At 46.0% G+C, this 23,690-nt stretch overlaps 1 protein-coding gene and 1 non-coding gene across 2 annotated transcripts; one reads left to right on the forward strand and one right to left on the reverse strand.

Moving 5' to 3' along the window:
• Window positions 1–2,473: 2,473 nt before the first annotated feature.
• On the reverse strand, window positions 2,474–2,637 carry LOC144102895 (U1 spliceosomal RNA). The gene has a single exon (XR_013308260.1). It is a non-coding gene; the product is annotated as a U1 spliceosomal RNA (small nuclear RNA).
• Window positions 2,638–21,468: 18,831 nt separating this feature from the next.
• Window positions 21,469–23,681, forward strand: aft (cap methyltransferase 2). Its single transcript, XM_077633899.1, has one exon. The coding sequence runs from the start codon at window positions 21,469–21,471 to the stop codon at window positions 23,437–23,439; it is 1,971 nt and encodes a 656-aa protein (XP_077490025.1). The 3' UTR covers window positions 23,440–23,681.
• The last annotated feature ends 9 nt before the right edge of the window (window positions 23,682–23,690 follow it).

A 23,690-nucleotide genomic window follows, 5' to 3' on the forward strand; every position in this document is an offset into this window, starting at 1 on the left:
AGAGGTGCCGTAGTGGAGGGCTCCGGAATAATTTCGACCACCTGGGGATCTTTAACGTGCACTGACATCGCACAGCACACGGGCCCCTTAGCGTTTTGCCTCCATAAAAACGCAGCCGCCGCGGTCGGGTTCGAACCCGGGAACTCCGGACCAATAGCCGAGCGCTGAGCCGAGACTTGGAGCATGTCTCTATTTCACGCCGAGTGCGCCAGCCGCCGCCGGCCTGGCCAGACCGGTTCGGCTCCGCGGCGAGGCGCACATTGTGACGTCATGTGCCTCCTCGGAGCACCGCCACGGCAAAATCGCAAGTTCGCGGCCAGTAAAGCTTTCGCTTTAATACCACACGAAACCGCACGAAGCAGACGTTCCAGAAAGGTTATTTGCTTGAGACCACACCATGCTTGAGACGAATACTTAATATTTGGAATGCCAAACATATGGATCGAACAGAACATCGAAAAGGCCGCCGCGGTGGCTCAGTGGTTATGGCGCTCGGCTGCCGACCCGAAAGACGCGGGCTCGATCCCGGCCGCGGTGGTCCAATTTCGATGCAGGCGAAATTCTAGAGGCCCGTGTACTGTGCGATGTCAGTGCACGTTAAACCCCAAGTGGTCGAAATTTCCGGAGCCCTTCACGACGGCGTCTCTCATAGCTTGAGTCGCTTTTGGACGTTAAACCCCCATAAACCAAACCAAACCGTACAGACATGACATTTATCGGCAGGATTGTTTTGTACCAGATTTCTTTGGGGTACTTGCTTGAATCAACACGAAGAAGTCTGATATTCGTATCGTCTGCGACGAAACAAAACGGCCACCCTCTCAGCGCTTGCACTGGTGGCGCCATCTGGTTGGTGAACCGTGAATATTAAGCGAAGGACGGAGGTCTTATGCTGGATGTTTGAAGACTCTTCAGCAACTGCTTTGACGATGATCACAAAACACTTTTTTTGGCCAAACTGCACTAGATTTGACGACTTTCGTGGTACAGCATCCTCAAGCCTCCAGCGAAACACTCCCGCACTTCCTTTGCTGAATCTTTACGGCCGACAAACGAGATGGCGCCACAAGTGCAATCGCTGAGAAAGCGGCCCGGTTTGTTTCGTTGTCCGTGCAGACGATGCAAATATCAAGACATTTTCCTAGTGATGCAGGCAAGTGCAACAAACAAATGTGGTATAAATCAATTCTGCCGACCGAATTTCATTTCTGTGCGAAATTTCACCTTGAAAAATCACCGGTTTAGCTGTGCGGTGCATTCTACGGCGCGCCTGTCCATCGAACCCAACATTCCAGCGCTACACACCACAATTGATTGTAAAACATTTATTGCGTCGAGAGCAGTTTGCAGGAGACACATACTAGATGGCCGCTATCCCATGGCTGGCGGCGACCTCATTGGCCCGCTCGATTGCCCGTACTTGAATGTTAGGGTCCGAGCTGGCCAGCACGGCCTCCCACCGCTCAGGAGAAGGGAGCTGTATCAACTCGATCCGCCGGCGGCTGATCATTTGCGCAGTTCCAGAGAATGTGGTCGTATGTGGCCCTTTCACCGCATTTATGGCAGTTTGGGTCGTACTGGCCAGGGTACATGAGGGCAAGCACTGTCGGATTCGGAAGGGAGCGTGTTTGCAGTCGGCGCCAGGTAACTTCCTGCGCTTTTGTTAACGACTTGTGGGGAGGGGGATATGCGCGTCTCTCCAGCCTAAAGTGATGGGTGATGTCATGAAATGAGATCAACCAACCAGTCCCTCGTGAAAGTCGGGTCGGAGGGCGCGCTCACTGCCCGGTCGACGAAACCTTGGGCTTGCGCGTGAGCCGTCTCGTTCCCTGGATTAGACGAGTGGGACGGGGCCCATATCAATTCAACTTCTTCTTTCACTCCCTCCTTATCCCCTCCCTTACGGCGCGGTTCAGGTGTCCAACGTTATATGAGACAGATACTGCGCCATTTCCTTTCCCCAAGAACCAATTATTTATAATCGGAAGGGGGGCGTTTCGAAGGATGCGGAGTGAGGTAGATGTGAAACGGCCCCTCGCGAATGGCTGTTTTGGAGTCGCTGAATATAATATCAGCACGCGTGTTCACATAGCTATTGCCGCTTCCTCCGCCGTCTCGGAGGTGGTTTCTATCGACGCAGCCTGGCGCCAACTGGGCGCCGTTCCCGTTCACCGCAACCAGTGCAAACATGGGTAAGGGTTTAATCAAAAGAGCTTTCCTGATGTGCGTCGGTAATTGCGTTTTCGAGTAGCGCTACAAATCACAACGAGCCTACAGCTGCTATATTCAGATTACGCACCTTAGCAGTCAATGAGGGAGATTACATTCCCTGATTTATACAAGGCAAGTGTACGAGTTGGTGACCACAGCTAATTTCCAGAGCTCGAAACTAAACCGCTCCACTTACACGTGGCTTATAAAGTTATGACTCAACCCTGTGCATGAATGAGTTCTCACTTTCGATTGTATAATAAGGGGGATAGCGCGAACGCAGTCCCCCACTACCAAAAATTGCATGCCCCATCTGCCCCAGTTTGGGGTAGTGGCAGGGGTCAGCACGAGCGCAGTGCAATGCCCGCGCCTCTCCCTGGAGGCACCGCCTCGCTGATCACGGTAACCCCGGCACCAGGTAAGTATGCTTAAGCACGGTCTCGCCAGCCCACCCGACCGGTAGGGACCCCGTTTCCTGCTCCGAGGAGCATCGCCAGAAAAGTAAAAAAACCGCATCTCTCTACCTGCACTGAGAATCCGTATTGGGGTATGGCATAGCCACTGTTAGCAACCTTCGAGCTATTAATTTAAATAATTCTTTAACTGTATGTTTGCCTATTGCTTGCTTAAAATGTGCTTTAAACAAAACATTTACGCCGACTCGATTCTCACTGTCACTGACTGATAGACGTTAAGGTTAACTAGTGGTGGCGCCACTTGAAGCACCTCCCAACTCTTGCACTCCTTGCATTCCTCCACTGCAGTGCGCTGGAAATTTTCTCGGAGTACCGCAGCTAGCGAAGACGGAGAAATTCCTCTCCAACAGTAAAGTTTTTCTCTCTCTCTTAACGGACCGCCTGTGTTTCCGCAAAGACGACCAGCTCCATGAATCTCACGACAGCCGCGCCTCGAGCTCCGATTGCTTCGAAGTTGCAGCATTCACGCGTACATTCCGTTCTTCCACAGCGACCGCAGCAAAGTGCCACGGATGCGCGAAATACCAAGCCTTAATTCTTTCAGCATGTTTCCATGAACCCCCTTACCAATTGGAGAAATTCTGCGCCGGAGCACAGGTGATGGACCGTGAGGCGAGCTAGCGCGACCTGCATGCTAGCAACGCCAATGAATCCGCGACACCGTGATCTGCACAAGCGTTCGACCAGGGCCTTACTTTTTGTCTTTACTTCGCAAGAGTAAGCAGATGAACATTCCGTAGTGGTAACTATCGTAACATCGACGCTCAAGAATGTGGTCTCGAGACGTTGTAACGATTTTAATTTTATTTGCCTGCGTAGGTATCAGCGCGCCGCAGATTTGCTATGCCAACTTTCAAAAGTATTTGTGATGTGACAACTTGCATTACCATCTTTTTAGTTTAGTGTAGCCAGGCCCTTGAATGCTATAGTCTAACCACATTATGCTGCGATGATTCTGTTAGAGTGTACAGTTCCTTCACATCTCTCTAACTTGCAATTAAGTTGCTCTTTACAGATCCGAGTTTTCAAAACTTAGTTCAAAACAGAAGTAGTGGATGTTGCTAACGTACACTATTTTATTTGTGTTGTGATGTTTAACAATGTTCCCCAAACCTGTGACAGTGCGCACTATCAAGGGCTATATGTGTGCATTAACGTCACACTATGTTTAAAACTCAGTAGCAAGCTTTTCCTTTCATAAGCAATGCAGTAAACAAAATTAGCAGGGTTATCACCCAAAATGCATTAACTGGACATATTTTCTAGGTTACCATATATGCAAGGAACCTGCAAAGTTTGTGTGCACAAACTCTTGGAACATTTTCCATGTGATGCAAACGAACAACAAACACCATTTGCTGCTCGCTTACATCACATGTACTTGCCCACGCTATGTTGCAAAATGAAAATATAAATCGTAGCCTTTGAACCTCCTTTCTTCTCATATATGTAAACCATAATACACCATCTATGAGACTGCTTTCAAAGTCAAAACTGTAATCCTAATTAGGCCACAAATTGCAATAATGATGCTGACGTAATTTTTAATTCACATTGTTGTGTAGACATGCAACGTGTATACATGAGTAGCAAAATGCATGCCAGTGAGGGGCGAGTGCACGCAAACGAGTGTATGCTTGTGTCACGTGACATTGGTGTGCCATGTGATCTGGTAACAGTAGAGCACAAGACCAGGTAATACGCTAATGAGAACAGGTAATGTCGCTGATGAGAATGACCCATTAACACTATCACATCATGGCCTTACAGGTAAAGCTTAAGTGTCCCCAAAATTTCTTCAAAGAGGAATTGAAAGAGCACTCATGCAACCATCACAAGTTTGTGCTGTTTTTCCCTGTTTCAGCAATTTCTCCCGCAATTTTCCATTTCCTCTGAAAGAGCACTTCATATTCACAGTAGTCTGTTTGTAGATGACTCTGCATTGCATAGACTCATTGACAGTCCAATCGACTGTGTGGTGTTACAGGATGATTTGAATATTGTGTCTGAATGGTGTAAGAAATGGGGGATGTTTATTAACTTGCAGTAATCTGTGTATACGCGAGACACAAAAAAGAAAATAACCGCATGAATTTTCGTATGCGATTAATGGGACACAACTTTCTTCTTCAGTATCAGAGTACAAATATCTCAGCGTATACATAACCTTAAGTTGTAGACGGCATGCCGATTATGTAGCAAGAAAGGGTGTCGCGTTCTTGGTCTTTTAAAGCGTAACATCAAACAATTCTCTTTAGAAGCAAGAGAGTTAGGTTTTCAACACTAATGTTCACCCGGTTATCAAATATGCTTGTGCAGTATGGGACCCTTGGCATAAAATAGATACTGATAAATTAGAGGGGGTACAAAATTTGGGTAATAATTATACCAGGAATTTTAGCGTTTCGTGCACTAAAAACTCGCTGGGATGGCAGACGCTAGAAAAACGCCGATACTGTTTGAGGTTAAAATTTTTTCATAGTATTTACTATTGTAAAACTGGCATAAACCGTGACATGTATATCCAAGCACCAAACTATGTTTCGTTACACTGTGACCATCCATTAAAAGTGAAGTAAATTAATTGCAAATCAGAAATGTGCAAGTGTGCTTTTTTCCCAAGGTCTATAACAGATTGGAATAGGCTTTCTGAAGAGGTGTTAATTGCATCATGTGATTTATTCTCTTAATCTCTGTGAATACTATGGTTGGGCTGTAATGATGTTACGTTCGTGGTTGCATTGTATGTGTAGCAATTTGTTACCTTTTTTTCATTTGCATGATGTGTTATTCCCCCCCCCCCCCCCCCCCCCACATTGTAATGCCACTTGTGGCGCTGTGGGTATTACAATAAATAAATAAACTCAGGGTTGTAGGCACACTTACACTTACGACACCCAGGTGTCCTCCTTTTTTCCTGTTTTCCACATTATAGTCATGCTCACCTAACCTTTCGTTTAAACATCTCCCTGTCTGTCCAATATCAGAGCTGGGCATGGTACTTTGAATAAGTATCTTCGATACCGACACCCGAAAGGATAAAAAATTGTATTTCCAAAACCGACACAAGGTACAGAATAAAAATTGCTTTCCAATACAGATACTCAATACATCAAAGAAGTCCAATATTGTAAAGCTGGTAATATCATTAGCTAAGCTTTCTCCGTTGTTTCTGGAACCGTAGTGTATTCGATTCATCACACTGTTTTTGAAATGTGTGTGTTGTGTCGTGTCGGGTTTTATGGCACATAGGCAGCTAAGACCATCATGCGCCAAGCTCAAGGTATAGAATTGGTTCTCTGTAGAATGTTTAGGAATATGAAAAATCGTCGATGGTGTAGATGGCCTAAAAATATTAAACTGCCTAGTAATAACAGAGAAGAAATCTGGAAATAGCTAATGGCAAAAGCCCCAGAGAAGGTCAGGTAGGCTCAGCAGCTATCCTTGGCTGTGCAAGGATCCTGAGGCTCCCAACCAATGAAATAAAAAGCCTCAGCCTTCTTCTCAGGAATGAGGAAGTGGCTGAGGTGCATCATGTACTAGAGCAAACCAGTGGCTCAAGATTTACAGTTTTTCAGGTACCCCTGCTTTTTTTAAAAAGCTAAAAACGGAATGTATGTTAACGCTGGCATAATCATCTAAGAGCAGTGCTTTGGGAAAGACCGTGAGTAAGCCGGATGGCTGCCCTCACAGTTTATGCAAAGGTGGGGTTCAACATCACAGTTTTTAGCGGGGTGGTCGTGGGAAGCACATTTCGCGCAGGTCTGTTTGCCCCGGCAGCTATGCGAACCGTGGCCGTACCTCTGACATTTGAAGCACCGACGTGGATTTGGTATGTATGGTCTGAGTTTGGGCTTTGTGTAGCCTACTTCGACAGAATCTGGTAGATTGCTACAGGCAAATGTGAGAACAATGTGCTTCATTGGTGTTTCGATGTTGTTGCGCCTTATTTTGATTCTGTAGACATTTGTTATGTTGTCTTCTTTAACCAAGGAGTTCTTCTTATGTTAGGAATTTCAAGTCATCATCTGAAATTACTCCGCGAACAGTGTTCAATGATCAATGCTGGCTGATTGTCACTGGTGTGTCACCAAAGCCTGTTACTCTTGACGACTTCTCATACTGGTGATTGTAAATGACTTCCAACAGATCGCCATTTGCAAGTTTCTTGATTTTGTAGCCTTGTCCAATGCTCTCAGTTAGGGTTCTTGTAATGGTAAAGGGTGACACTAGTCGTGCCGTTATGTCCGCATGCTCACTGTGGACGCACCTCGGAAAGTTGTTTGCGTTCTTTTTGAAAAAAATTTAAGTGACTTCGGAGCGCCCTCGTTTCAGAGGGCAATCGGTTGCAAGAAAAGATGTGGCCATACAATACTTTGTAATAAGAACACAGCACACTACTAATACAGCACACACAGCACACCACAGCACAGCGCAGTAATAAGAGCACAGCGTCACTAACAACCAGCCGAACCGTCCAGGCACAGAACAGAGACCGCGTTCAGTCCAGAGCACGCACGAGCGACCGAGCGTTCGGCGCTCGAGCTTCGGAACTGAGGTTTGCTGCAATGACTGTATTTCATTGTTCAAATTTTTGTAGGTTATACAAAGCTCTGATTTCAGTGTAGGTAGCCTCACTGTCATTAGAACATGGTAAACTCTTCATACAGCTCATCACTAAAATGTCCTCTGTGCCCTTTAAAATACACCTATGCTTGGTGAGGTTTTACAACTAAGCAGGTTCAGCCACAGCTTCCATGTCCAACAACTAGAGAAAGAATGATGCTGATGATTATGATTTTTATGGTGCAATGGCATCTGTGGCCAAAGAGTGCCATGGCACAAGGTATTTTCGATTACTCAAGGTGGGGTCAAAGACCCATTTCCCAAGCATTTCACCCTAAATAAGCCGAGCACCAGGCCAGGGGAAAGCTTGTACCCATTGTGTCACCGGTGGGTACCTGGCAGCGCTGGGGATCCAACCCCGCATGCGAGAGAGAAAGAATGAATGCATGGACAAAATAACAAATGGCTCAATGAGTGAATGAAGAAAGGGAGGGAGGGAGGGAAGGAAGAAAGGAATGAATGAACGAACGAATGAATGAACAAATGATCAAAGGAAGACAGAATGAAAGGAAAAGAAAGACAAGCAGCAGCTGGAGCATATCAGTCCTCAGCGTTTCGTAGACTTGCAGCTTGGTGGCTGGCTATACTTAACGGGTTAGCCCAGTGGAAGCTACAAACTCATTTTATGTTCATCTGCAAGATCTTCATAGTACGTTAGCACAACCTCAGGTAGAAGTAGGCTTGAAGTGTGCAATAAAACAGAACACAAGCAAATAGCAGCATGCGTGTCTTTCTCGATGTCCCATTTTCCACTGATTCACAAGTGTAAATTGGAACACAGTTCAGCAGCCACCGAAGTTTTCAGAGCTACGTGGCTGTTTAAGTTTTTTGTCGAGTTACAGCAGAACAAGTACAATGCAAGATTGCTATCTACACACTTAGGCAGTGCAACTAGCGGCATGCAATACATTGGATAGCTGGCCTTTAGGGAATGCTGGTGTTGGTGGGTTGCATGAAACGGAGGAAAGAACATCACATAAAGTTGCTTGCTGGCGCTGATGAGCTCCTGCATCTGAATGGTTTCGGGGCTCACATCGAATATATAGACTTCTCCAAAAAGCACACCCTGGGCCTTCTGCAACTGCTCTTTGGCCTGTTGCGAAGAGGTGCAGAAAGCTGGTCACACCACTTCCACTATGCTCACATCAGATGCCCACAACAGTCCAGCGAGCAATACAGCCACACCCAGGATGCGCATTTGTATAGGTCTATAGGCCTCCACTGGTTACATGCATGTCAAACACCTGCTCTCTGCATTCATGGAAACGGATCAGAGGGCTCACTGTACATAAGCACACGAGAACTGCACAAGAAGAAATTCAATTATAAACATTTTTGCCGAGCACTACCAAATTTAAAGAATGCCAGGTAGTCACAATTATTTTAGCGCCCTCCTCCATTACGGCACTTCCTTCTTCGTCCCTTCCATCGTGCCGTGGTTTAGATGTCGACAGAACCTTTTGTCCTTGCAAACAACTAAATAGGGTGATATTTAAGAACATTATCTTTGTTGCATTGTTCTTTCTGGACCCCTTAAAGCACCTAAACCCATGTATCCTTCAATGTCTACCTTTTCTTTACTCTCTTTATTTTGGGACTAATCATATTGAAAGTGTTTATGGCAGACAGTTTCAGCATACAGCAAGTCGCTATAAATCTGCCATGTTATTGAAGGCCTGTAATTTTGCATGCCCTTTTATGCATGTATGTCGGGCAGAAAAAGATGGAGGCCAACACACAGTGTTTCTCAGCCCCTTTTGAAGGCAGTTTGGGTTCCCTCCAGATTAAAGGATAGAGAACATCTGTCCTAGGAGAAATGGCCAGCAGATAACCTTTTATAGGCTACTAAACACATAAACATGATACACCGAGACAACAGCGATGCAACCCATTACATAAGTTCATGTTTTTTAAGTATTACCTGCAAGCAAACAAACAGTCTGGACATTAATACAGCCTTCTCTTTATTTTTCATGCAATTGGCATATGGCCACTTTGTAGCTATTGATCCTTTGCCATGTGTATTGTTTCTTGATATGCAATTGATTTTCAAGCAAACATACATTGTTCAGTTCTAAATGATTGAGTAGGGGCCCAGGGCCTGTCAAGACCAATGTTCTTTCCTTCAGCCCGCATCACCCTTTGAGATAAGTAAATCATGGTTTTATTTCTTAAAGTCACTCAGCTATGGTTACAAAAATAACTAAGCATTCCCTACAGTAGTGTTTTGAAGGTAATCCACGCTAAAACACATCAGTCCGCAATGTGGGTCCTCAGGTGACGCTGCAAGGCACACTTCTGGATCGTCGAATAAGGGCACATGCTGCACTTGAACGGCTTCTCCCCGGTGTGCCTGCGCATGTGCCGCTTGTAGTTCCCTGCTTGCGTGAAGGAAGACCAGCACACCCTGCACTTGTACGGTCTCTCACCAGTGTGAGTGCGCGCATGCGTCGTCAGGCTGACTTTGTAGGTTGTGGTATAAGGGCACCGGTCACAGTGGAACACCTTGTCCCTGACGACCTGTTCCCGGTTCATGGAAGAGCAAAGCGCAAGCATTCCAAGTCCACTTCCGTCCGAGGTTTCCTCAGTCTCAAGCATAGCTGAGCTGGATTGAAAATGTGCTCCGTGACCAACCAGGCTCCAGGTTTCTACCGCACCAGCTGCATTAAGTGAAGACAAGGTTAATTTAGCTGTACACATTGCAGCAATCTCAATTCGACAATGCGCAGCACGTTACACACCTCCAATCCAAGCGAGTTGGTCTCGGTAAAGACTACAAGGAAATTTGACTGAACTGGGCAAGAATTAAAAAACTGGTTTGCTGTGGTGAGAACTTGTCATATTTTAGCGTTCATGAGACACTTACTAGCAAAACGAAAACACTTCAATGCTGCAGGTTTCAGCCATAGACACCTAGGCAGAGAATTTACAATAAAAACCATACTGATAATCACGAAGCACCAATCAGTGCATTGTGTTAGGTATAAGGTGTGCAAATAGCACTTTTTCAAAACCGAATCGAATATGAATCAAACAGTGACAAAATCGGCTCAAATAACCTTACACATGTATTTGCTACTTCTGCGAATATTCCTACAAAATGAATAACCATGCGAAAGAGCTATGCGTTACCGGCGGCGCTGCGGTACGGTGCTATAACTTGTGGACCTACATCTATACTTGTCAAAAGATGCAACACTGATCTCTACTTGAAAGTATGCAACACAAGGTCAGTATATTAACTCTATTCCCATCATCTCATACTTATAAGAAAATTAACTCTTGGTATTGGTGACATCAGTGAATAAATTAGCACAACATCTCAGTAGATTAGAGGGGCAAGAGCTAAGTACAAGTCATGGATCCCGAGATCAGGCGCCAAGTCGGGGCGTGCTATTTAGGTAGCCCTGCAGCACTGCCAACTCTTGGAGGGCATATATGAGCATCATTAACAACACCACACAAATAGGCCACATCGCGGCATTAAACATTCCGTTTCACGCAGAACAATCATGACAGCATGGTACGCGGCGTCAGAGTAGGCTGTTCTTCAAACAGCTGCCAAAGAAAACTAAGGCACATTTAGTTTGAACTTCATGCCAGTTACCCAATAACTATTCAATAACTTGGAAACAAATTCAATTTGTTTCAAATAATTTTCTACATCCAACATTTGATTAGTTCAGCAAATCAAATAGGAGGATATTTGATTTGCAATTCAAAAATTTCAAATATTTGGTCATCCCTACTGTTAAGACACAACCATACATTTTTGCAGGAGTACATATCCTCTACAAGCTCTCTAGCAACCCATGCAAGCATTGCCCAGAGTGGTCATAAATGACAAGACAATATAGCATTCTGGAGACAGAGTTGTTTCCACTGTATTCATAAAACGCATCACAAGGCGGGTCCTTCAATAAGTATCGAAAACAAGCGATGGCGAAATTAAGAAACTCAAGAAAAAAATTAAACGGCAATTACACTGGTCGTACTGCGAATGACCAGTGCCAGCTGGTCCACCTCTTGCTTTTGCAAATGTAGCATTTGCTTTCAATGCTGCTGCCACGCACATGTGCGCAGGGACTACGGAACTTTATTTATTGGATGGGGGCGGGGGGGGGGGGGGGGGGGGGGGCAAGACTTTACGCTTGTGTTATTTACTTCATGTTTATTTACATAATGTTTTATATTTTGCTTATGTTTTTTCTTATTTTTCACTGTTGAAAGGTATATCTGTTAGAGGCATATAAAACAAATTGAAATGGGCAGCTTTATAGATGTACGCAGGAGTGATCAATTGCATTAGAAAAGTTTGTGTATAGTCTGTTTAAATTCTGCTAATCATGCTCATGAGCCGGGGTCGGAGTCTACTTCTGTTGGGACATGATTGGTTTAGGTTATCCAAACGAAATGGTTTACAACTGCCTACAAAGCCGACCAGCTCTGCCCCACTGTGCTTTATATTAAAAGCATCCTAGAACTGAAGCATTTTAACCATCAGAAATCTGAGAACAGTCTCCACTTCCCCCTTGTAGACCAAGGGGGTAGTGGGGGAGCTACCACGCACCTTGCGCCACTGTTCCAGGGTCCCTGCATGTGTTTTATGATTGTGTTCCCATTTCGGGAGGGTTACAATGGTTACTTTAGGGTCCAAGAAATGCATTCACATGAACTTCGAGCACCTTGTCATACAGCATCCCAATAGCATTTGTCCTCTGTTACATGCAGCATTCAGAGCAAGACTTTCCACTTCAGCAGCATCCATGGACCTCCAGCAATGAGACTGATGTGCCATGCTACCACTAGCGGCTTTACCATAATAGCTGCAGCTGCTACTGCGCAGAATGCCACACCATGCAGTTTCAGGATGTTAACTTAAGCAGGGTTTCAAGCTGTTTGGCACCATGGTTTTGCGACAAATGCCCCAACCGACAACAACACATACTGTACGGGACACACTCTTGACCACATCCATTCCTTGACTGTGTTAAAAATCTTTGAGAACACCTGTTATCCGGTCTACCTGGACATTTTTGAGGACGCCCATTCTTTGGCCTGGCTGAATAACATCGTGCAGCACACCCATTCTTTAACCTACCAGGATAACAAGTTCTGTAGCCAGCAGCTGCATGTGCAATTTATCAGTGTTTATACAATGCCAATTCCAAAGCCACTCACCACAGAGAAAATCCCTGATACTGCTACCACTGTAAGGATTAGTAGGTTTCAATTATATTCTTATTAACAGAGTAAAACCTCGTTAAACCTGCTTAGGTGATAGTTCCACTTAAGATGTAGTTGCATAGACTCCCCAACTCAATTTCCATTAAAACCTCGTGCATTTGTTGTCCGCTTGTGGCGTAGTGACTATTGCGAACATCTCAGTTAGCGCGTATCTATCGTCGCATACAGGACTGAAGGAATCTTCCATAAAGCAACTATGAACACAAGGAATTGTCATCTGTGTTCCCTAACACACAGGCTGCAACAATGTACAGATATTGACACAACGCAGCACATGACAAGTACACTTGCAGATGCTGACATGTGTGAAGAGAAAGAGAGCACCTTTGTGACCTTGCAGAATGCATCTCTCCCTTCCATTGCAGGCTGTCACACTCTGGCATTCCCACTTCCCCACAACCTCCTCATTCGCAGGCAATGATGTCACGCGACTTGGCTTCTCTGCAGTTTCTGTGGCCGAGACCAGATGCCGCAAGCTTGAATTTTCCTCCTTGCACTGCATGGCTGTGGTTCGACCCCATCTTTCTGATTAGTCTCATTAGGCACTATCATGGATCACGCGATGGTGCTGTCTGAAGTGACATCACTACCCAGTGCATCTCGTATCGGTGCGAAGTTCCGAGTGCTGACGCAGAGAGGCTCGACATAATGCAGAATATCGAGCGGGGAAGAAATCTGTGGTGGTGCGCAAGATTTTCCTTCCACTAGCAATAGCACTGCACCTGTTTGCACAAAAGTGGGGCACAATAGAGATATTCGGACGTGCCTATGCATCATCTGAAAGGAGAAAACATGCAAGCAAAGATTTGTTGGGGATGTAAACTAACGCCTAGTGCATAATCTGAAAAAAAAAAAAAACATTCAAGCAAAAATTCGGTGGGGTGATCAATGTAAACTAATGCCCAATGCATCATCTGAAAGAAGAAAACACATGAGCAAAAATTTGATGTTGATACTTTTTTAAATAATGTTTTGATCTCTTCACACTACATGCACATCACACAAAAGAATGTTAGTCAACAGGGTGAGTCCTCTGGTGACGCTGCAAGGTGTCCTTCTGGGCAGCTGAATAGGGGCACACACTGCACTTGAACGGCCTCTCCCAGGTGTGCCTGAGCATGTGCCACTTGTACTTTCCCATCTGAGTGAAGGCTGCCTGGCACACAGTGCACGTGAACAGCTTTTCCCCAGTGTGAGTGCGTGCATGTGTCTTCAGGTTGAGCTCGGAGGTCGTGGTGTAAGGGCAATGGTCGCATCGGAACACTTCCTTCTTCACGGGCCGATTCCGGGAAGCGGAAGTCTCCTTCCAACTCGAGGAGCAGTGAAGTCCAGACGATCCGGTTCCGCAGCTGCTACTTCCGTCCGTGCTTTTCTCAATTTCGTGTGGAGGAGAATTTGATTGAAGAGGTGTTACAGGCTCGCCGATGCTCCAAGTTCCTGCTGGTGCAGCTGCATTAAGAGGAGATAGGAGCAATTGAACTTCTACGTCAGACAGTTATTTCCAAGACTAAATATTCGCAATGTACCACACCCGAAGCAGAGTATTCAGGCTCTGCAAAGCCAGTCATGCTGGACACAAAAAACTATCAGGGAACCAGACAAGCACCTAAAAAGTGCCACTGAGGTAATTCCCATGTCTATAGGACACCATGGGCCATGTAAATATAACCACAGGAATCATTCAAGAAGAGCCAACTTGCACAACTTCAGTTACTTTAGCTGCTATGAAAGAAGTTTTGGTACGTTAACATCTCTGGTACACAGGCAAAAAAGTTTAAAATGCTCTGTTTTGCTTGCACATGACCATTACATCATTACTTACATCTCTAAGAGAGAAAATGACACTGCTAAAAAAGCTACACAGTGGCACCTTGACGAGCGCTGGCCCCTTCAGCAACATACAATGCGAACATGATAATCAGATGTCGTGATGGTTTAAAAATGAGACAGCTTCACTGTGAACAAGGAGCCCATGAGTACTCTGAAGCATCATCTCGTCGTTGTAATCATTTACTTCAATGCTGGGATGTACAGTACTCACGGATTGAAATAGGACATTCGGAGCGCGTGGCCGTCGCTTCATGGAGCGCCGCCCGTAGACGCTCATGGAACCAAGGTGGTGCATTGTGGTATGGCGTGAGAGGGAGAACATCTACAAAGCAGAATTGTTCCTTCCAGTAGCCAATCAGCCGGCCTGTGGTTTACCACATGCCTGCGTGGCACTGCAAGGCTAGCGCTCCGAATGTCCTATTTCAATCCGTGAGTACTGTACATCCAAAGCCTTCATAAGTGGAAACCACACTAGCACGTTAAAGACTGGAACTGGAGGTTTGCCCCAGTGTGTCCATGCTGAAAGCAAAAAATAAGAGTTTGAAAGACAATAGTAACCACTGATGAACGCACCCTAAGCAGGCGAAAAGCACTGGTAGGGAAACTGCCTGCAAATGCACCATGAAGGGCTAAAATACTTCAAGAATGCCCATGAAGGAATATGACAAACAAGGATTATTTTGAGCAATAAAATTACTCCACCAGACTCGCGCATGCGTGCAACGCACTTTCATCAACGTTATTTGAAACAGTTTTAAATGGTCTTGACAGAACTACTTTGCACATATTGTAAATTGTACACATTGTACATATAGGATTCAAGCAGGAGACTTTTCTGGTAATTTGTTTCGGTTCTCCTACTCTAACCCTGGAACATCCAAACTACCCCAAACAACATCAACCGCACAAGAGGTAACCTGCCCCCAGTATATGCCCAGGGACTTTGCTCTGCAACTCAATGAAGAAAAGTCATCATTGACCGCTTCCCCACAGTGCGACGTGACTCACAGCCTTAACCCCCCACGCCTTTCGCATCACATCACAGCTTTCATTCTTTTGACCACCTCCTCCCCTCCATGCTTACTTAAAGACGCTAGCTACTGCCTCCAGTCACCCTTGATGAAGGAGCCGAGCCGGCTTCGAAACGTTGGGTTTCAAATTAAAGTTTTTTGATTGGAGATGTGCAGAGTTTATTATAAGAGTCATTTCATTGTGAACCTCTCTGGCTTAATTAGACTTCAAAAGATGCACTTTTTGGAAGAGAGTTCATTCGTTGTGGAAGCGTAAGTGTTCGTGGACCAGAAATCAGACGGCCATTTCATGCACCCTTGCAGGCCTGGGTTCGTACACAGCGAACTTGCGAACCTGAAACGGTGGAACGTAGAAAAAGAAGACACTGTGACAACAAAGATAAAAACCACCACTGTAGCAAGAAGTAAGCAGTTTTTCAGCCAAACATTGGTCAAGATTGCTGTTCCCCTAGTGTAAGCAGATTTATGCTACCGTTACATTACAAGAATCGTTATTTGAAATGAATTAAATAGCCATGTGATGTCATTACCAGGCTGCTACGGGAGATCACCTGACGTTATTGAATTCAAATGACATATCCCAACGGAGCGAGTTCAGCGAACGCATTCGAATTCAATCCAAATGCTTACTCTCCACCTTAGGTCAGCAGTGAAAACAAACACCATGATAACATAGGCCTTCGAAGAAATAAATGTCACTACTTTTTGCATTAAATAACACTAAAATAAGCTTTTGCTAGAAGCTAGCAACACTGCACGCTGTCAGAGGGAGCTGTTACACATGGGTGCCACTGTGCGCAGTGCATTCTCTTGCACAAGCTACTTGCACACAGTTGCCTTGCCAGCTGGATATCTGACATGTTTGTGGTTGCCCTGCATGTTAAGTAAAGGGTTTCACCTAATAAATGTCAGTATCTTCCCTCCCTAATGTTTTTATTCACATTGACTGGATTCTTTCTGGTCTCGAGCCCTGTCTTAAAATGGATAGACACTGTGGGAGTGTTGTAAAATGTATAGCTTTTAAATAAACATAAAATGTCTAAATGGATTCAAAACCATCGTATTACAACTTTAATACTGCACATATTTCTTTTCATTAGTCGCATTTTACCCTTCAGCCGCCATTGCTATCACGTGTGAATGACATTATTTTTACAGTACAGCACTGAAAAGGATATTCACTGCAATGGGTCTTGTTTCATATGGCATTAAATCTTCCCAGTATGGTGGGATATTAGAACCATATGCAACATTTATGAATACAGTTGAATCCCGGCACAACGAATTCCACTTCAACGAAATTTTCACCACAACGAAGTATTTTTCATTCCCCGCGAAATCCCCATAGGAGTGAATGTATTAAAATTCCCTCGAAAACGAATTATTTTGTGAGCACGCATTCGCTTCTACGAATTTTTCGCGAGCCTTCACCGGTCAGTGGCCCGCCTTTCTTCAAAAGTTGGGTGCTGTACGAGATTATTCCCTGCTAAAGCAGTGGCTTGGAGCACCTAAATAATGCACAGAATGTATGTTTACTACATTTTCATGTATTCTTTATGAAAAAATTTGGTTGGGAGTCGTTTATTCGTCGTAGGGAAGCAGCGAGGGGACTTGCTGGCGCCGTGCGAAGGCCGAGAGTCACGTGATGCCGCTGCTGGCAGTGAAACGCAAACGGGCTAAGCTCACAGATTTCTGGCAATAAAACTGTTTTGCTGGAGTTATTGCCTTGCATTTTTGGTTAATTTCTCGACAGCGAAATTTCGCGACAACGAAATTTCTCGTGCTTCCCGTCGATTTCGTTGTAGCGGGATTCAACTGTACAGCGCAGTGCACTACTATGTTGTTTTAACTGCCTTTTTGATGCGACAACAAAAATGCTGTCCTTGAATATAGGTTATCTCAAATTTTCAGAAATAACGTAGCCAACTGTAATTAAAAATTTGCGGGTGCATATTGCAATACTGCAGCTGCACCCATGAACAATAGCTGACTGGAACAAAAGTAGGCTCTCAATTTCGTTTACACAAAGAGCATATGTCATTCAAAACACTAGTTAAGTTGGCCACCTGGTGGAGGTTTGGTAAATCCGGACTTCAGCCGTACATTTCATCTCCATCCCACATGCCATAGGACATGTCCTGACAACAACAGCAAAAAAGAAACGGTTAAGAAATTCTTAAGTGGTTCATTCGTTTAACACTCACACTGAGGCAAAAAAAAAAGCTCGCAAGACATAGGGTGGATTTACATGAAGAATTGAACCGCAGATCTCGAGGATGAAACTGTACATCACGTGGCTCGATGCCACGGATTCAGGCTGAACTCCTGTCCGCAGACAATGCCGACAGAAAAAAGAGGGAACTTTTTCACTTTGGGATCTGTTTTCATCCACTGTATGCTTTCAGCATACAGATGGTCCTCTAACATGATGCAACATCACTGATTCGTCCATGACCTCACCCATTGTGTGAATCTACCTTTAGGAACAAAAAGCCCCTGAAGTAGACACACCACAGACGTATTGGAGACTAACAAAAAGGGTTTAACTTAAGGACAGTGCAGCGAGCCATGCAAAGAAAAATGACAGGTGTAATGTTAGGAGACAGGAAGAGGACAGTGGGTCAGGGATCAAACATGGTTATTGACATCCTAGTCAAAATCAAGAGAAAGAAATGGGCTTGGGCAGGGCGCATAATGCGGAGGCAAGATAACCGATGCTCCCTAAGTGTAACAGACTGGATTCCAATGGAAGGGAAGAAGTTTGCGGCAATAGGGTGGCCGCAGCTGGCACGGGACAGGGTTAATTGAAGAGACATGAGAGAGGCCTCTGTCCTGCAGTGGGCATAGTCAGGCTGATGATTAATGTCAACAACGAAGGCACATTTCTCCAACTAAGCACTATGCTGCTGACAGTGTGCAGGGACTGGTCAAGGCTTCTAATACCTGCCGGTGCACAGCACATTCTCTGGCTAATACTTCAATTCTGTGACACGCAATCTAAACACACAGCTGTTCTCTTCAGATGCTGGAATCAGCTTTTTTCCTCTGCTCCCTTCCGATCTTCAGCACAGTTATAGCAGCCTGCAAAGTGGCAGAGGTGAGGGGACAGTGCACCTGCACACCATGCACTGTCTAGGGCATGCGAGGGTGGGTGGTCCTAGTTCACTTGTTCATGGGGTCATGCATAACTCACCATAGCCCTGTACACTGCATACATCCCTGCTGGCAGCAGACCTGCAAATATGCTGTTTTTTTCTCCTAGTAGATCAGCCCAAAGTGCATTGACACAGGAACAGGTGCACCGAAGGCAAGAACTGCGCTTTTATATAAGCACTATCAGCCTTTATAAGGCCAGTCACGCTTACTTATGTACACCCAATGCACATGGACAATGATACTTTTATCACAGAGTGTGCGAAGGTGACAACTTGTTGTACAAGAAGCAAGACGTGTTAAAATACTGAAAACCAAAACAGGTACTGGGATTATATTGTCACGTAGTGGTGACTGCAGTCCAGAGAGCAGGAAAACAGCGAAAATGGCTTCTAAGCAGAATTCTTTAATTTGGGCTGACTTGCACCTGCAAAGAACTGAATGACTCGGCAGCGGCATAGCAACAAGCGTGCTCGGTAGTCGTAGAACAGACTGCCCACCACTCTCGGCCATGCTCAATTTAAAGCTGTTAGTGAACTTTAGAGATAAAGCGTGCAAAGTTACTACAACATTCTGGAACAACTTAGAATTGGCTCCGCCTAGATGCGATCAATCGAGAGAAATCTGGTCGAGACTTGCATTACAAAAAAGCGATCACAAAATTTGAAGAATAAACAATCACTACAAGGATTCGCAGTAATATTCTAGATTTACTGTTCTGACGATTCATTCTTCAGCTTCTTTAGCAATTGTCACTGCCACCTCACATACTGCAGCTGGCAAACTACATTACTTGCTTGCTGTCACTCTTGGTACGGTATGGCATGTGGGATTGGTATGTTTAACGCAAAGCCAATTGTGTGCAGATATTTTGGTGTTCATCAGGAACCATGTGAAATGTTTTTTCTCGCGATTCCTTGTTTTGCAAAACAACGATTGACTAAACCATTACAGTACAGCACAACTAATACATGGAACTCATACACTCACCTTCGGACGGACACCGTGGACTCATGCTTGTATGCCCAGCCATCAAGAGTGTCCCACGAGTGATCAAAGTGAATGGTTTGGTCCGGTTTATGGGGTTTAACGTTCCAAACCGACTAAGGCTATGAGGGACCCTGTTGTGAAGGGTTCCGGATAATTTCGACCACCTGCGGTTCTTTAATATACACAGGCCCCTAGCAGTTTGCCTCCATCAAAATGTGACCGCCACGGCCATGACCGAATCCGCACCTTTCGGGTCAGCAGCCGAGCACCACGACCACTGAGCCTCCACAGCGGCTGGTAAAGGTGAATGGGTAATGGCAAAGTTTCGTAATGAAAATTTGGTGCAATGTATAGAATCTATGAGAGGCACAATACAAGAGATTTGATGTGAAATGCTGTTACGGTCCCCCAGTGTGGATATGCGCCATCTTTTGATAGGCTAACAACAACAACATCAATACTGTACAAAGAGTGGAAACAGTCCTGTGACACAGCACTTTAAAAAATGTTACCATCTTAATAATGTTCAGAAAACAGCAACATGTTTAATTCGATTGTTAACCTAATCGTTAGAAGAGAGCAAAGGCTATTTGTTAATTTCTAACAAACAAATTTCTAACACTCCAATGTAGCATGCAACATTACTGCACCTTACACAATTTCATACTATTTTAATGTTTGCTGTCAAACCGAACAGTTGTGCTTCTACTGTGGTAATGTAACAAGTACTTCTGCATCCCAGTGGGTGCGCCGGCCAGTGCTGCCATCTATGAAGCAAAAAGTCGAAAATCTGCTGGCTTGTTTCGGTCAGGGTCCTTTGATAATGGCGCCCTTTGATAAGGTCCTAAATTTGATAAGAGCTCTGCCGACCGGTACTATGCACCGTCTTGTATGCTCCGTCTCGCAATACAGTGGCAGCGGAGTGGAAGCTATGAACGCCAGACGACAGTTTCTAAGATCATGGGGTTGCTACGCGAGCGCGTAAACTCGTGAAAGCAGTCGCTTCGCGCCCGCAAATCCGACTTCACATCCAAATGCGAGCAACTTTAACGGCCCCGTAAATGCTGCGCGTTCAGTGCGCTTTGAGAAATGCTAGAGACAAACGTTGATTTTTTTTTTTTCAGCATTCCACAACGCCTGAATGACTACAAGCCTTGACTACGCGCGGCTCAGTCAAAACACGCTGACAGACATGCAGACGATACCTGTGGAAGATGAACGCCTCCGCCGGTTTGCGCGACCTCGGCGCTCAGAGTTGGTAAACACGTCCATGAGTACAGATTAATAAAGCATAAGTACACCATAGCGTAGTGAATAACATTACGCAAACAGTCTTCGATAAGTCGCCTTCAAAAACACCGTTACATCGCCGAATACCACAGGCAGTAAACACCGCACCTTTCCGTACACACGATGGGCATTGTTTCAGCCATGCCGTAGGCTGTAACGTTTAGTTGCAGCCTTTGTTTTTGTTGAAGAAGTAGTTTTTTATAAATATCTGTGATAAAATATATTTAATACTTCCGTATTTGCGGTTCAGAAAAGACCGTTAGCGCCAGTTAGCGCTTTATGCACAACATGAATTGGTATGGACGGCTGAAACCGTCTGCATAACAGTATGTATAATTACTTAGTTAACTTGTAATTACGCGCAAAATAACATATAATTTTAATTACTGGCATTTATTACAAGTTGAGCATTAATATTCTTCTAAATGTAGTACCCCTAACAAACATGCATGTGGCGCGACTGAATTGACAATCGGCTGCGCGTTTGCGGAATCTGACCGATAAAACCTAATGCAATCGGGATGCTTTCTGCAAAGCAAGGGGAGTTTCCTCGGATGTAGCTTTCACACTGACGGTGCAGGCTAGCCATTGAAGGTGTACCTGAGGCACCGGTGATGTCTGCGTACGAAGAAGCGGCCCAGATCTTCCGCAGACAGTTCACCTTCCAAGGTTCGTCTGCATGGCGACCACCCGACCCGAGTCGCATCTGCTCCGAGGCGGACGTCAGCTGGACGCTGCCGCGCCTCCAGCAGATGAAAGCTGAACTGAACGCTACGAAGAGCCTGCTGAACAACATGGAGCCAATCGAATGGCGCCGGCATACTACATGGACCAACCGGGCCAGCAACGTCATGCACCAGGTGCGTCAGTCCGCCGCTCCGGAACTGCTCACTCAAGCGTGGTGCAAGTTCTACCAGCTGCTCCACGACTACGACCTCGCGAGGGCCGACCCGTTGAGGTCTTTCCACTTGTGTGAGGCACCTGGGGCTTTCATCCTGGCCCTCCAGCACTACCTACACTCGGATGACGACCGCGGAAGTGACAACTGGACGTGGTTCGCCAACACGTTGAACCCGTACTACGAAGGGAACGACTTCAAGTCAACCGTCACCGACGATCGACTCATATTCGCGACGCTCAGGCAGTGGTACTTCGGCCAGGACCAGACGGGAGACGTCATGTCGCCTGAATTCCGCGTCGAGCGCTTCCTGGAGACCAGGGGAGAGGGGACAGCTAACGAGTTCGACCTGGTCACCGCAGACGGGAGCGTCGACTGTCAGGACGACCCCGCCGAGCAGGAGGCGACCGTCGCGCCGCTGCACGCCGCAGAGGTAGTGGCGGCGCTCAAGTTGCTCGCAGACGGCGGGAACCTGGTGCTCAAGATGTTCACCTTCTTCGAGCGGCCGTCCGTCTGTCTGCTCTACTTGCTCAACTGCGCCTTCCGACACGTGCACGTCAAGAAGCCCGTGTGCAGCAAGCCCGGCAACTCAGAGGTCTACGTCGTCTGCACGTCCTTCCGCAAGGAGGCGCTCACTAACGCCCATGTGGCGGCGCTGTCGAAGCTTGTCGAAGACAGACGGGCCTTCTGTCTGTCCCACCTCGAAGATCTGCCCGACAACTTTGTGGCGCAGGTCGAGAGCTGTGCGCAGTACTTCAAGGAACTCCAGGAGAAGACCATTCGCGAGAACATCGACTGGTTCCAAAATGACATGGACGGCTATATCTGTAAGCAGTTGCAAAGTGTTAAGGAGACCGTGGCGTCGCTGTATGTCCAGCGCTACGGGTGCAGGCAAGTGGTGCAGGCGCCGCTACCCCTGTCAGAGGGAAACTTGTTCCTACGCTTCCGTGGATGGAACGTGGCCAGTTTTGCCGAGCGCAACAGCCGCAGCGACTGGTGGAAAGAGCACACTGAAGAGCTGCGCAAGCTGCTTGGATCAATCAAGTACACTGCCCTGCATAAGCCAGTCTATCACCGAGCACCGTCAGACAGGGCTGGTCCATGTGCATCTTGGATTTGCACCGGTCGACGCTATGGGAAGGTTCCTGGCCTGTCGAAGTTCTGCTCACCAGCCCTCCTGGACTTGGCCTTGATGCTTGGACTTGCAGACTCCATCAGCTCAGACAGCGATCTCATCGAGGGACTTGATGCATCGAACATCTCTTTTGTGGAGTGTTGGGAGGACAATGCGAAGTCTGCTGCAGACATCTCAAGGGCAGTGTCCCAGCTGGAGTTTGGAACGCAACTGCTGGTCAAGTTCCGAGAGACGCTCAGTCGGTTTTCAGCTGGAGTGCTCTACCTGCTCAGCTGCCTCTTCAAGACGACGCTGGTAACATTCTCAGAAGTACCTGGAACATGGCCACTCTGGACCTTTTCAGATGTGGATGTTGAGCGTGCAGACATACTCCTAGAGTACTTTGCAGAAATAGCAGCCGTAGAAGTGGACCACTCGTCGACGGTTCTGGAAGTCGTTCCATTGCCAATGCTGTGCCACTCGAAGTTCAGCAAGTTCCTCAAGTCTGTCAACGACAGTGTGCTGCACAAGTTTGTGTCTGCTGTCCTGGCTGCTACTGATGGTAGTAATTGAAGTATGGAACAGCTGCCAAGCGTATGACCTGTAGACTATGTCAGCAGTTTGTGTGAGTGTAAACTTTATACCTTCAGCAAGCATCGGGCAATACATTCATATGGCATTATCATTTTCATCCACTTTATTAGCAGAGACATGTTACCATGATGTTTATGTATGTGTGTGTGTGTGTGTGTCCCTGTGTTCCGTGAATCGCGAATAAAACAATCTTTGCATGACCAGAGTTGGTTGTGTGATAATCTCGGTTC

This window comes from Amblyomma americanum, chromosome 8, assembly GCF_052857255.1.
Source record: "Amblyomma americanum isolate KBUSLIRL-KWMA chromosome 8, ASM5285725v1, whole genome shotgun sequence".
Taxonomy (NCBI): domain Eukaryota; kingdom Metazoa; phylum Arthropoda; class Arachnida; order Ixodida; family Ixodidae; genus Amblyomma; species Amblyomma americanum.